General features: G+C 36.4%; 1 protein-coding gene across 3 annotated transcripts; it reads left to right on the top strand.

The window, feature by feature from the left end:
• Window positions 1-7: 7 nt before the first annotated feature.
• ABHD17B (abhydrolase domain containing 17B, depalmitoylase) lies at window positions 8-15,108 on the top strand. 3 transcript variants are annotated; one of them, XM_083354640.1, is made up of 5 exons: window positions 8-330; window positions 1,125-1,273; window positions 6,487-6,961; window positions 9,880-10,059; window positions 11,569-15,108. In XM_083354640.1, the coding sequence occupies exons 3-5, from the start codon at window positions 6,495-6,497 to the stop codon at window positions 11,786-11,788; spliced, it is 867 nt and encodes a 288-aa protein (XP_083210766.1). In that variant the 5' UTR covers window positions 8-330; window positions 1,125-1,273; window positions 6,487-6,494; the 3' UTR covers window positions 11,789-15,108. The 3 variants fall into 3 exon arrangements, with proteins under 3 accessions (XP_083210766.1, XP_083210765.1, XP_083210764.1); XM_083354639.1 differs by lacking the exon at window positions 1,125-1,273 and having other exon boundaries at window positions 9-330; XM_083354638.1 differs by lacking the exons at window positions 8-330; window positions 1,125-1,273 and adding an exon at window positions 3,073-6,213.

Raw genomic sequence — 15,108 nt, 5'->3', positions numbered from 1 at the left:
TTTTTTTTCCTCCCACGGAACGCGCACCGGAGCTTCTGCCGCGCTCTAGCTTCGTTTTGTGTGGTGTTTTTTTTCCCCCTGAGCTTGGGCGCCGCTGAGGAGAGGAAGGGTGGAACTGGAGCCGGCGTTTTAGGCCGGCGTCGGAGCCTCGGCGGTTGCTCGGCTTAATTGAATCCTTTGGCTTTCGAACGGCGGCGCCCCGAGAGCTTTGGCAGGAGGAGCTGGGCCGAGCGCTGTGGGCGAACCGGGAGCCAGCGCCGAAGCGCGCCCGCCACTCTGCTAGGCAGTTTGGACGCGGCCCTGCGCTCTCTGCGGAGCGCGAGTCCGGAGGTGAGCGCCCTCTTTGTCGCTTCAGTTTGAGGGAGGGAGGGAGAAAGGGGGGGGGTCGCTGAAGATAGCGGCCTCGCGTGTCTCTCCAAGAGTCCTGGCCGAAGTAAGTGGGGCAGAGGAAATCCTTGTCTGAGGTATAATTAAGGCCGCCTGCGGTTCTGCGGACTGTCGGGAGGATCGGGACGAGGACGCCGGGAGAGCTCTGGGAACGGGAGCCGCTCTGCTGGGTCCCCGAAATCTGTCCCGCATGGAGTGGGTAGCGCCCTCCTCAGTATGTGAGCGCAATTGCCCGCCATTTCTCCCTCCCTCCCCCCCCCACTGTGCTTTCCCTCCCTCGCCCCCCCCCCTTCTCTCCTCTGCAATACACCGGCCTTCCGCTGCGGCGCCAGGACGCGGGTCCTTGATTTCGCCTTCTTCGTCTGCCCGCCAGGTTCCGGCGTACCGTGGGAAGAGCTTCGTCTCGTCTCCCGCTGTGAGCAGCGACACGGCCTAGATAGCCGGGCGGTTGAGTCGGGGGCACGGGGGGTGGGTGGGAGGTGGGGAAGGCGCTCGTCTGGCGGTTCAGCAGGCCGAGAAATCGAGGCGAGCGCTGGGATCGAACGTGCGTGTTCTGCAGAGGGGGAAAACTCTCGGCTCCTGGTGGAGAGAATGACCTACGCTGTGCTCGTCCTTCTTTTGTATGCGAGGCAGCCTTTGGGAGAGAGAGGGAGGATGAAAGGCACACTGTTCTAGGGGATAGAAAAGCGCCAAGTAGTGCTGGCCGTGTTTCTGAACAAAGCTTTTCTTCCCGCTAGCCTCGCCCGGCTCCTCTCCTGTTTGGATTTTCGTAAGATCTCAAGGCGGCTTTGGATGAGAATTTCTTTGAAGGACTATACTGTTACTGTGGTCTTTTAAAGGCTTTCGTTGGAGGCTTGTATTACTGGCTTAAAACTAATATAAACAAGTGGGTTTCTGATTCTTACTGAGATCCTGAAGATTTCCTAACCCCTTAGCCTTTTGAAGGGTGTAAAGGGACCAAGTTGGAATGACTAACATACCTAACAAGACGGGGTTTCTGTTGTTATGATGGGGTAGATTGTGTTTCTGTTTGTAACAGTGCTGTCGTGTGTTTCTTTTGTATGTGCTAAAATTTAAATGTTTAGTTGAAACTTTTAAAGAGTTATTTTACTGTTTAAATTCTTTTGGGGGAGGGTCTATTGTTTTAAAATTTATTTCAAGAAAATAAAGCATATACGTAGCTTCACATTTTGTCAGGGTAAGAGTAATATAGTCTAGTTTCTTATTTCTTCTGATAGTTTATCCCATGTGTTCTTTGATAACATAATCATCCATTCATGCATCCTATTCTTGCTCAGATAAATTTGTATGTTACCAACTCCAAACTTGGAACAAATTCATATTTTACTTCCAGTTTTGAATGCATATTCTTGGCAATCTGTATGCCATGACCCTAACATTCCATTTTGATGACTACTTGTTCATTGCATCCTAAGGAAGAATGGCTAAAAGGAAATAGCACAAAATATTCAAGTTGGTTATGCTAGCTTTATTATTTATTAAAGGACTTTTCAACATGCCCAGGTTTCTGGTACATTATTTGTTTGTAGAAAGATATTTGTGGGGAAAAATATATCAAGATATTTCTCTTCCACAAAATACCATGCTAAAATATTTCTTTTCCACAAATAAGGTTTTCAAAAAAAATATGGTCCTGACTAAAAATAGTTTCATGAGAGTTCGCTGAAGCTTAACTAAGAAGAGCATGTACAATTCAAAATGTTATCTATAACAGACCTGGACATTTTACAGCCTTGGGCCAATCTTTTGGCTGCCCCTATCTGGCCCATGTGAGGTTAATTGGAAATTAGAAATCAAATGTAAATAAGTGCATGCCATGCATGCAATACAACTGTTATTTTGAAGGAGATTGCCTTTTTTTCAATTTATGTATGTGCGTGTATGCGTGCCTATGCACCTTCACAGTTCTATTGGTTCAGTCCTCCACAACAGTCCCATTGGTTCAGTCCTCCACAACAGTCCCAGCTTCTTATGTGACCCCTAATCTACACAATGTTATCTGGGTCTGGCTGGCTATGGAATTGCTTTTCTCCAAATGCCCTTCCCCATCTAATAAGATCTGACCATGTAGGTATGGTTCAGATCCTTTCAGTAAAACAATGACATCTTATGGGATCTAGTAGTGTACCTTCTCTGTTGTTGCTCATAAATATTTGGCACAAATCTGGCTCTAAAATGTGGAAAAAAGTGACTTTGAGCAGACTATGGAATGAAATGTTTGTGATCATGCTATAAGGTGATCGAAACTTTTTAATGTATTTCCCAATAGTGTTAATTTTTTAAATACCTTTTGCATTCTGGTTGTTTTTATTGAGTAAGCCACTTTCCAGTTTTGCAGACATATAAGTGTAATAAATGTTTACTGTGCAAAAGCTTTCATTAAATGTGAAATGCTCATTAAATAGTTTAATTAAATGTATGTTTCACATGCTAAATAGAATAGTATATTTCTGAATTTGATACTACCAGGAGAGAAGAGCCAGTTGCACTCTTACTGGCATTAGTTCTTCCTTGATTTTCAAAATTAATAAATGGAAAAAGGCACCCTATTTCTTCCTATATAGGAAGATAGGAGGGCAGAAATAACTATACGTAAAATAGTATGACTAGTTAGATATTGTAGAATAATCTAACTGGAGTTGATTGGCTACTAGACAGAGTTATTTTCGAGTGGGACTGTGAAAAAGTGATAAGCCACAAAACTGCAATTCAGCATCCTTCATTATTGCAATGGACATTGCAGTGAGGAATAGTGGAGCTGCTGCACTTGAAGATACAGATATATGCTGCTTTTGTTTCAAAATATTGTTAAAATGGAATTGTGTGGCTGGCTATACAGTACCCTCGTTCTTTGCAAATAAAATAGAGGTCTTTCCTGTTTCTTGTTGAAAGACCGGTAAAATATTGATGTTAAAATTAGATACATTTAGTCCTCATTCAAAGTTACAATAGCACTGAAAAAAATGACGTGACTGGATTCACAATCATTGTAATGTCACCTGGTCAAAATTTGGGTGCTTGGCAACTGACATGTATTTATGACAGTTGCACAGTCTGGGGTAATGTGATCACTATTTATTTGTAACCTTTCCAGCTGGCTTCCAACAAGCCAGATTCACTGATGACCATATGATCACTTAACAACTTCAGTGATTCACTTAACTGTGGCAAAAAGGTTGTAAAATGGAGCAAAAACTCACTTAACAAATGCCTTGCTTAGCAATGGAAATTTTGGGCTCAATTGTGGTCATAAGTTGTTGAGGACTACCTGCCCTTTTTGTTTTGTGCCACTTTTATATTGATAGGCTTTATGATGACTTGGCTGTTTCACTCGCAGACTGAAGCCATATCATATGACCCAGGGAAAAGGTTGGGGTTGTCAGCGTGTGATATAGGGTCAGGGGCCTTTGTGTATACTCATTGCTCATTCTCTCTGATTCATAGCATGGATCAGTTTGGAAGCTTAGGAATAAAATTTAAGCAAACTTTTTGTAATTTCAAAGCAACAACTGGTCTTTAACTACTATGGCTAGAATATCAGAGAACGTTATTTCAATATCTGCTGGTTTGAAGACTGAAAAAACTAGAATGAGTTTTCATCTTTTTTAAATGCACCTTAAAAGTCATGAAAGATCCATCTGCTTTCTTCTTGTACACACGTTGGCGTTAACCCTGTTGAACTAAAGAATGTGATTTTGAGTTGGGTTGATTTTGGGTTGCAAGATTAATCCATAACCCCTATTTACTATTTGCTCAGGTTCTATCAAACATTCAAACAGAAGTCTTATAAATGGATGGGGATGTGAGAAAAGATATATTTAATGAAATAGTCTTTTTTCACCTAATCTGTAGGACAGAAATGTCCCTGAATTTTATATTGTAAATATTAGGCTTCCATTTTTAAGCATGTACATTGCTGAACTAACTGCATAGTGAGAATGTGCTACAGTACTTTACAGCTTCCTTTAATATTTCTTAGTCACACTTCTAAAGGAAGTAGTATTAGCATCATGGGTGCTGCTATCAAATTGCTTGTTATGCAAAGGTGTTACACCAGCTCATATTTAATACAGCATATTGCACATGTGTTAAATTTGTAAGTTCAATAAGAGAAAACACATTTATTTAGCAATATAACAGAGAAAGAATTGCTAGAATACAACTGTACCAAGCAGCAACTTCCATGGGATTTATTGTTCAAAATAATTATGGAACATAGTATACATTTAGAAAGTACAATTTTTATCAGTACAACGTAATTTGTAAAACATAATAAAAACATAATTTGAATTATTTTAACTAAAATTCATTTGTCTAAAACTAAATGAATTCCTTTTCCAAAAATGAAAGTTTCTGTTTCTATTTAAATTTCTGCTTAATCCGTAAACTTGTCTTGGAGACTTGTGATTTATTTTGTATGATATTTGCTATTGTGCAGTACTGTTGCTAGTACTGTAATCAAATGTACTTAGACTTCTGAGAAAGTGTTTATAGATTTATTGTGCATCTAATTTTCTTTTTAAAGAAACCAGACACAAGAATTGCAGACTCCTTAGCTATGTTCAGTTTTGTTTACTTCCTGAGCCTCTTGTTTTTCAAGGAGGGGGAATAAATGCACAGCATAATTTTAAAACAATGCTTAATCAAAAACTTTATTATTAAGGAAGATCATAGCATTCTTGGTACAGTAATGTGTTCTGGGTAGAATAGGGCGTTCAATGCGGTGATGTTTTTAAGATACCAATGCTATTAATAAGATTTTTAAATTTATTACAAGAACAACAAAAATACAACAGAAGTTACAAGCCCGTAGTTGAAACAGAATCAAACTAAAGCCAGTTAAACGCCAAACAAAACCACTCTGGTCCCTAAAGTTATGTGTGAAGCCAGACATTTTGAAAACAATAAGTAGTCAGTATTTAGATATAAAACAGACAAAAGTGTTTGGATTCAGCATAGCAACCCTCATGGATTCCTGTCTGTAACTGTTCCTTTTGCTAGTGTCTCATGATTGCTGCATGGGTTTAAGAAAATTGGATATTAGAAAGTATGGTTCAAGCATGATAACTATGATTAAAGTTACAATTTAGTTTGTTTATATTAAAAAGTATGGTTCAAGCATGGTAACTATGTTAACACTGTGATTTAAAGTTATAGTTTGTTTAAAATGTTCACATGATGTACTGGTAAAAAGTAAGCAAACAAATGTGGTGTGCTGTTGGAATTATATAAAATGCTTGATTTTGGCAAATTCTTTTTCACCTGGTATATCTCAGCAACTCTTGTATTATTTAGTCAAACAGCACTTCCTTAGATGGAAGTCAGGCACTGTTTTGAAATAATTCATTATTCCCTGTTTGAACTTCTTAAAGAATTAACAACATAAAGACTTTAATTAACAACATAAAAATAAAATCAATCTCATTGAGGCAATGAAAATATTTTTTTCTCCTAAGTCAAAAGGCCTTTTCAAATCATTATTTCAGCTTGTGTACTATTCTGTGCATAAGGCACCTTTTACCAGAATTGCTTTATTATTTGCTGTCTTTATTTTATAATTTTTTTTCTAAGTTTTGCAATATATTGGCAGTTCCTGAAAAAAATACACTCAAAATTTCAGTTGATTATGAATGTTACATCTGTTGTATTAATCATTGCTTTGTCATACTTAAGTTGGTTAAAACTGACAGGTGGTTTCTAAATAACTCAGTGTTGTGGTGTTGATCTATAACTGAGCTATTACAAGTAGAAAACTGAATAACATTCCTAATGGTGTTATTAGATGTTCCACTTCAGGAAGAAAAGGTAATGAGTTTACCATTAAACCAGTTTTTTTTCTTAGAACACTAATTCCTTCTTAATCAAAATTTTGATTTGAAGGCCCTGTGCTGGCTGTTTTAGCAATAATTGTGTGGCATTGGTATTATATGTAAAAGTTCAATGTTTTACTGAAAATAATACGTAATGAATTTGATCTATTCCTTTTTAATTTTTCTAAAATTCCTGGCACATTAGTATTTGATGATGATGATGATGGAATTCCTACTGGAAGGTAACATCCTTTCCCTCTTGTTTCAGATTGGAGGATGAACAATCTTTCATTTAGTGAACTCTGCTGCCTATTCTGTTGTCCACCATGTCCGGGAAAAATAGCTTCCAAACTGGCATTTTTGCCCCCAGACCCCACCTATACACTCATGTGTGATGAAAGTGGGAGTCGTTGGACTCTACATCTTTCTGATCGAGCAGACTGGCAATACTCTTCTAGAGAAAAAGATGCTATTGAATGTTTCATGACTAGAACCAGCAAAGGTAACAGGATTGCCTGTATGTTTGTGCGTTGTTCCCCTAACGCCAAGTATACTTTACTTTTCTCGCATGGGAATGCTGTTGATTTAGGTCAGATGAGCAGCTTTTACATAGGACTTGGTTCACGGATTAATTGCAACATATTTTCATATGATTATTCTGGATATGGAGCAAGTTCTGGAAAACCAACAGAGAAGAACTTGTATGCTGACATCGATGCTGCTTGGGTAGCTCTTAGAACAAGGTAAATAAAATTATGTTGTTTTACAAATTTAGTAGAATTTTTGTTTATTCTCACAGTGAATTTGACTGTGTGCATAACAAGCCTAGCAGAAGCCCTCCTGAAAAAGTTTATCCGAGCATCGGGAAAAGTCTGCAGAAAGGATCAATTGTGGCATGGGGACTGGGGAAAGGTAGAGTGAATGGCTGTGTGCCACAGTGACTGTAACTGTGCTCACATTTTTTTTCCTGCCAGTCCCCTAGCCAAAGCCTATGTTATTTAGATTCTTTCAATCATCAGGAAAGCTTTATTAGAGACTTGTAAAAAATAAGATGTGAGGAAATTGGACTCTACTTGCCCTTGTATGCTCAGCCCTTTGAGAGGTTTTACATTAAAAATCTGTTCATATTGTCTTTTTTAATTCACTAAGGGTAAAGGATACGTTACTAATTTGTGATAATACTTTTGTTTACATTGTGGCAATGGAGTTCAGTTCAATAGATTAGTAAAATATTAATATTGATATATTTTTCTTTGGTAAGGAAAATCAGGTGCTATGTTAAATCAGTGCTTCAGATTAATTCATATCTTCAGAAAATAAATGATTGGAATCAAGCTAATTTAGTGTGGTAGGGATTCTACATTGAATGCTTTTTTATATTAAAGCATCATGGTGCAAGTTTCCATCATTCTAAGCCATGGGTGTCAAACACGTCTCGTGACGTGTCGCGATGTATTGTGACTTTTTTTGCATTGCCAGAGCTGGGGTGGGTGTGGTCTCTGCATGTTGCAATCGGCCTGCGGGCCAGCAGTTTGAAACCCCAGTTCTAAGCCATCATGTAGTTTATTTAGGTGTAACACTGTATTACAGAAATCCAAACATTTTGATTTGTAAACCATGCTATATGGCTTGTTATATATGAACTATATCACTAGAGCAACAATTAATTTAAAATAATGGCATAATATTAACCTAGCTATTGTGGCTCTTCTGTGGCTTGAATATTGAGAATGAAAGTTTTACGCCAGGGGTGTCAAACTGCCGGCCCACGGGCCGGATGCATCATCCGGAAGCTGCGCCCACCCCATTGCCGGCAATGGCAAAACTCCCAATACGTTGCACGACGTCACATGACGTCGCGAGTTTGACATGTCTGTTTTAGACAGTCATTCTAATATGCATATTTTTTGACGCATATTTTTTAAATAAAAATCTGGCTACCTTACAGATAGCTAAGACTTCCTATCTTTTTGCTCTGTTCATTCTTATGTTGATAAGATACATTCTAAATTTTTATTAATTCCTTTGCTTTCCTACATCCTTCCCAACAGCACCTGTGCCATCCTTTCCTCACTGATTATAGTAGAAGCAGCAGCTGTTGCTGTTTTTAACTCAATGTGTGTACTACTTACCTGAATATTTCTGGTTAAACCACACATGCAGTTTCAGCAATATCATAGTGGATGGTTGCCCTGTATTTTTCATTTTTGTGGGTGGAGAGGAAGAATATCTGTGAACAAGCTGTTGTCATGCTTCTGTTTATCCAGAGCAGTTACTGTTTGCTCCAGTTGGTAGTGGATTATCTTTTCTTGTTGTTACTATGCATGATGGGTTGTTTTTTTACAATTTCTTAGTCTTTTTTTTAAAAATGTAATCTAATTAAGACTGATGTTTCCAACACATTATTTCTGTCTTCAACATTCCTACATTTTTCAAAAATATTTCTGCACTGTAAGGTCACTCTTCATGTTTTAATTATTTGGAAATGCATATAGAAAACGGGATTTGTTTATTTGTCCTTAAAAACTTGCATATGTTGACTAAATAACCCCTTTGATTTTATTGACTGTGTATATGATTGTAAGTCTTAAGCCTAGTAATAATTAAGTAATTATTGGGACCTCTAGTTTGAAACAAGATAAACCAGATCCTTGCCTAAATACTTATAAATTAGTAGGTCAGTGTCTGTTGTGATTTTATGGTGGAGTAGGGATAAATAATAATTTAAATCGCTTTAAAGTTTGAACATACTTGTATACTTACTTGTTTTTAAAGCAGTAGATGTTAGTAACATAGCAAATTCATTTTAAATGGCTTTTTAGTCAGGTGACATTGAAGCTGAGAATTGTATATCTCTATGACTTTTTATAGTTTTGAGTAGTTCCTTGATCAGAATACTTCATGATATTTCTTAATTAGAAATTGTACCAGTACACTTTTTGCACATGTTCTAAGATGGGGTGGGGTGAGGGTTATTGATGCTCTAAATCTGTGCCTGAATTGAACTGAAATTTTCAGGTATGTAGACTTCACATCACAGAATTCCTTAAGCTGGTGACAGCTGATGAGAATTATTAGTTGCTCCACACACCTAGAAGTTGCCAACTTAGGGAAACACTGCTCTAAATATTGAAATACTGCTTGCCTCATTGCTTGTTTGGCTTCCTGGCTGGCATTCTAGTTGGCATAAAACGGAAGTTGTCATTCAGCAAAAAAGGAGCATCATACATTCCTTTCACCAGAAAGAATGAGGTGTGATTCTGGTTATGTAAAACCAGTTTAGAAAAATCTAATTGGATTAATAAGCTGTATGCGCTCTTAAGTTTTCAGAAAGCAATTTAGACATTGAGGACAGATATTTGTCAAATGTTGAATGCCATTTTTATAAGTTCTTTTTTATAATCTTTATTTAAAAATATACTAATGACTATATTTTTTAGTCTTAAAAGTATAACATTCTTAGTATATTTCACTTAAAAGTGAAAGTATTTGCTTGAATATAATTGTACTTGTGAAACTTTTTACCCTTCATGAACGGGATAAAATGATTTATTTTTTACATTCTGTAAGATAGATAATTTTACTGTTTTATGTTCACTTGTATATTTACTTTATTCATAGCATATTTCATCACTGAAATTACATAAAACTACTTTTCCAGATATGGAATTCGCCCAGAAAATGTGATTATATATGGCCAAAGCATAGGAACTGTGCCATCTGTGGATCTTGCTGCTCGTTATGAAAGTGCTGCTGTAATTCTTCATTCTCCACTGACCTCAGGAATGCGAGTAGCTTTTCCTGATATAAAGAAAACGTACTGCTTTGATGCATTCCCCAAGTAAGTTGCTGTGCTTTTTTTAAAAAAATGTAGTTGGAAATTAGTTGTCTCATACATATGCTCTTTTGCTTGAATGTCAAAAGAAAAGTCATTAAATTAGAAACCTGTTTTGGGTAACTGGACTTTTTTCACTACTATAAATCAGACAGTTAAAATATATTAAATAAAATCTGTGGGTTGCAATAAGGCCTGCCCATCTGAATACAGGTAGTCCTTGACTTACGGCCATTTTGTTTAGTGATTGTTTGAATGACATAGATATAAGTGATTATGACTGGTCCTCAGACTTACAAGCATTGCAGCATCCCCATGGTCACAAGAACAAAATTCAGGTGCTTGACAACTGGTACCGTGAGTCCCTGAAAGTAAGACCTACCCCGAAAATAAGCCCTAACTTGGGTGGGTGGGTGGAGCTTACCATTGCAGCCAGGCCTCCCATAGAATGACACGTGCCTCACTAGCCCAGTTCTTCTGCAGCCGAAGGAGCAACCTCATTCTGCAGCTGAGAATGGAACTCCAGCCTGCATTTTGCAGTCAGAGGCCTTTCCGGAAGGTCTCTGCAGCCAAGAACCAAGCTATGGATTCAATCCGTAGAATGGAGCTCCGTCCTGCATTTCACAGAGGACAAATAATAATAATAATAATTATAAGAATTATTTTCAGGCAAACACAGTAGGTATTTCCAATGGTTGCAGCATTCCAGAGTCATGGGATCACCATTTGGGACATTCCCAGCTGGCTTCTGACAATCAGTTTGTGGGGAAAGCTGTATTCACTTAATGACCACATGATTCACTTAACATTTGCAGTCAGTTGCTTAACAACCATGACAAAAAAGATTATCAAGTTGGGTGTGACTCACTTAACAACGGCCTTGGCAGTTAGCAATAGAAACTCTGATTCCATTTATGGTTGTATGTTGAAGACTACCTGTATTCAAGTTTTTACCTTTTGCAGAAAGAACTGGGCTACATGAAAGAAAGATAGGCCAGCAACTTTCTCCAGTGCTACCATCCTCCTCTAGTCTTCAGCATCATTAATATATTGCTGCAAAATGTCTTCTTATTCTTTGAAACATGAAGGTGGTGTTGGGAGCCTAAGGGGAAGTTAGGAAAAAACCTCACCTTATACTGTTTCTCACTACCAGGAGAATTCTGCTATATATACGGCAGGATGTCAGTCTTGTATTTTTTTTCCAAAAGTTTAATTTCTACATGAATTTGTGTGTCCTGGTTTTGAATATCTCCACCAAATAAACTCTAATGCAGGGATCTTCAAACTCAGCCCTTTTATGACTCATGGACCTCAACTCCCAAAATTCCTCAGCCAGCGTGCCTGGCTGAGAAATTCTGGGAGTTGAAGTCCATGAGTCATAAAGGGCCAAGTATGAAGACCTCTGCTCTAATGGCACACTGTCAATAAAGCATAGTAAATATTTGTTTTAACCATATGCACATGTACGATATTGTTTCTGTTATGTGTGTGGTTTTTTTTTCTGTGTTCATGTAGTATTGACAAGATATCTAAAATAACTTCTCCAGTGTTAATAATCCATGGGACTGAAGATGAAGTGATTGACTTTTCACATGGCCTAGCATTATTTGAGCGTTGCCAAAGACCTGTGGAACCATTGTGGCTTGAAGGGGCAGGACATAATGATGTGGAACTTTACGTACAGTATCTTGAAAGATTAAAACAGTTTGTATCACAGGAACTGGTGAATTTGTAAACTGCTTTGTTTAGTTACTTGTTGAATTTCATTGCTGAACTCCAGATCTTAATAGCCACCACATAAAACCTGATGGTTTTGTTTTCAAATCGGGTCAGTTGCCTTCATAAATGTACAGGTAAAATGATTTGTAAACATAATTAATGAAGGTTTTAGTGCCAGTATTAACTGGAATTGTAGATGATGGAACAAAACTGGTGTGGTTTATATATTTTGTGCAAGTTTTCTTCTATAAAGTCAATTTGCAAGTCTTTTTAAGATGTACAAAAATCTTAGAAGGAAGTAAAATTTTAATTATGTAAACTCTGATGCTGTAAAAGCGTTGCCAAATGCTTTAGCATATCCCAAACAAGTTTATATACAATATTTTTAAAACATCTCAAAATGTACTGTGATATACTCTGTTGCACAGGTGTAATTGAAGCAGTTATAAAATACAAACATCCATTGCATTTGAAGGAATAAAAAAGAATGAAGACAACCACTTGAATTTTACAGGCCTTATATAAGGAGCAAATCAAAATAAGTATTTTATTACCTTGTCGTCTTCTCAGTGTTTTTTTCCCCTCTTTTCCTGACTGATTAATGGCCAAAAATTCTGTTTTCAAAGCACTGCTCTACTAACAAGGCCAATAGAAACTCAACAAAATATGGAACCAATATCTCCATGATATCGGCAAGTAATCTAAGGAACTTTATATACAACTATTTTAAAATAATCATGTAAAAATCTTCCAAAAAAATCTAATGTTGATTTGATTTTTTTTATATAGACAAACATGCAAAGTTACAGACTTAGTTGACACTTGATTTGAATGTTTTACAATATAGAATTGTTTCAATTATGAAGTTTACTAATGTACTTCTATATAGTAAAACAAATGTTGACAACTCATCATAAAATAAGCTGCCTTTCCCTAGAATACATTTTTGCTTGAATAAAATTAAAATATAGCCTGTCCTGTAAGCAAAATAATATTCAAATACACACTGTGTTTCTATTTTAAAGCCTTACTTAGTTAACCTGTTCTGCTTATTCTTGTGATTGTCTGAGAATATTGTATGATGTATTGTAAATGCTTAGATTCTGATGTGTTTAACTCTTAAGAAAAATTCTACAATTCTGAAGTGTTTGTGCGAAACATAAACTGTTCCTGATTAGTTCTTTCTCTGTGATACAGTAAGAGAGCACAATTTCTGATGTGACATCTTGCTAAAATCTAGTGATTCCTAAAATCCAGATTTATTTCTTGTTGCCAGTTTTCCTACTTATATCATCCACTTTTTAGGGGATAGAAGACATTTGACAAATGTATGCTCCCATTTTGAGCAAGCCTTTCTGGCTTCTAATTAAATTGCTTTTTTGATTTCATAAATGAAGGACTTAATATATTAAATATATAAGGCAAACTATGAGTTGTCACAATAGCTAGCAAATGTTTGTCAGTTACAGTGTTAGATCTAGGAAATGTAGTTTCAATCCATACTATTTAAAATAATATTTCAATTAGTTTTAATATGTTTAATATGCTTAAGCCAACCTCAGCCTCCATAAACTGTTTCACATGGCAAATTGGTCACACAGAGATTGAATTCAAGAAAATTAGCAACAGTTCTTTGCTTGAGATGCTGTTTTACCAGTATAGATTAAAGGAAATCTTTTATTAGTACATTTAAAAATACATACCTTCTCCAATTAGAGTGATGCACTAGCGATTGGATTCAGTTTTAGTTGTTAGTCCCATAGACTTAATGACTTCAGTGGATGTATTTCAAAATCAATAAAATCTCAAATGCTTGAAGCTTGAACATTGATCCTAAAAATAGTTTTAATTTGAATGAAATACTGAGAAAATTCATTACATTTTGGTAGTTTAACTTCTTGACTTTCAGATTAAAAATACTACATCTTTTCTCTACAATCCTTAATAATTCAAATTAAAAGTTGCTCCAGGAAATTCAGTTTAATCTCAGTATTGTTTCATGTATCCTTTCTTAGAACAGTGAATAGCGACATAAGTGACTATACCAGCCAAAGATGTAGATTGCAGTTGATGAATATATGGATTACTGTTGTGTGCTGGTGCGACCAACTTGCTATTTTACAAAAAGGTGTTTGCAACTGTATATATCAGTAGCAAGCTGATTCATATTATGATTATATTGCCCTACATTTCAGACTGTATTTATAAAGAATGTAGAATTTGCCACTCTATATGATTTGGTTGTTAGGCAATGAGTTCTCCCCTAGTTGCTATAATTTACAACTAGCTGCTCTGTCTTACAATCAACTGCGTACATACTGTATAGGAGAAGTACGGTATATGGGTAAAGTTGCACATTTATTTACTAGCAGTAAAGAGGTAAGTATTGCCTCAAGATGTAGCAACTTAATATAAAAGATGTAAACACTATACTTCCGTCCATTCCATCCATATTGAATAAGCATGATATATTTTACCTTACCAAAACAAATTAGTGATGACTTTTAAGTAATCTGAATTATGTATTTTTGATGCACACTGGCTCTTATGGAGTGGAAGAAATATGATTCCTTTGAATAGGACACAAGCATACTGTTAAGAAATAAATACTTCAATTTTACTTAGTAGTAAAATTGTACTCCTAAAAATACTTTGTACAGTAATTTTTAGAAGATGAGGTAAAGGGTGGCGAAATGCCTCCCCCCCCCCCAAGAAATTTTAAGAATTTGGCAAGCATTTAAGCAAATACTGACAATTCCAGATCAAATTTGTTTCTGGTTCTTCATTATTACTAACTCAGTCATGGTAATTTCTGCAGAACCTTACATGAGATAAAAGCCATTAGTGAAAAAAAGACTTGCCATCTTTATTATGGAATTGGTGATTTTTTTAAAAAACTACACTAATAAATATTCATTTTTGTGCTGCGTAACTATAATGATCACTGATACACTGCGCAATTGGGTTGCTATAGTTTGCAAGTAAATGGATGTAATTGTCTGGTTTAATACTGCACACTACCTCAAACTGACCTTATTACTCTTTGGTAGTTGAGCCTCCACATCTGGAAATGTGGATACAAGGTAATTACAGATATATACATTATTCCAGAAAATAAAACAATTTAAAGAAGTCTTGTAAATGGAAATTATTTAGATGAAGTTAAATCTTGAATGTTAATCTTTACTACGTTTGCTTGTGTTTGTCCTTTTGTTTAACATTGGATTAATTCAGGGTGAAGGCTAGCTCTAAGCTTTACTCTGGAGTTATTTCTGTTTTAAAAATCCTGCTAATCATTGTACATTCAGACAGTTCAAATAAAAACCTAGCTTTTGA

The sequence above is a fragment of the Vipera ursinii genome (genome assembly GCF_947247035.1).
Source record: "Vipera ursinii genome assembly, chromosome: 2".
NCBI classification, from domain to species: Eukaryota; Metazoa; Chordata; class Lepidosauria; order Squamata; family Viperidae; genus Vipera; species Vipera ursinii.
Note: the sequence above shows the minus strand (reverse complement) of the source record. Positions and strands in the feature narration are given on the sequence as shown.

Bases quoted from the DNA above. Each gene is read 5' to 3' on its own strand.
- ABHD17B (XM_083354640.1), top strand. From the start codon at position 6,495: ATGAACAATCTTTCATTTAGTGAACTCTGCTGCCTATTCTGTTGTCCA. The intron at 6,962-9,879 runs GTAAATAAAATT...CTACTTTTCCAG, and splicing joins TGGGTAGCTCTTAGAACAAG to ATATGGAATTCGCCCAGAAA. The intron at 10,060-11,568 runs GTAAGTTGCTGT...GTGTTCATGTAG, and splicing joins TGCTTTGATGCATTCCCCAA to TATTGACAAGATATCTAAAA.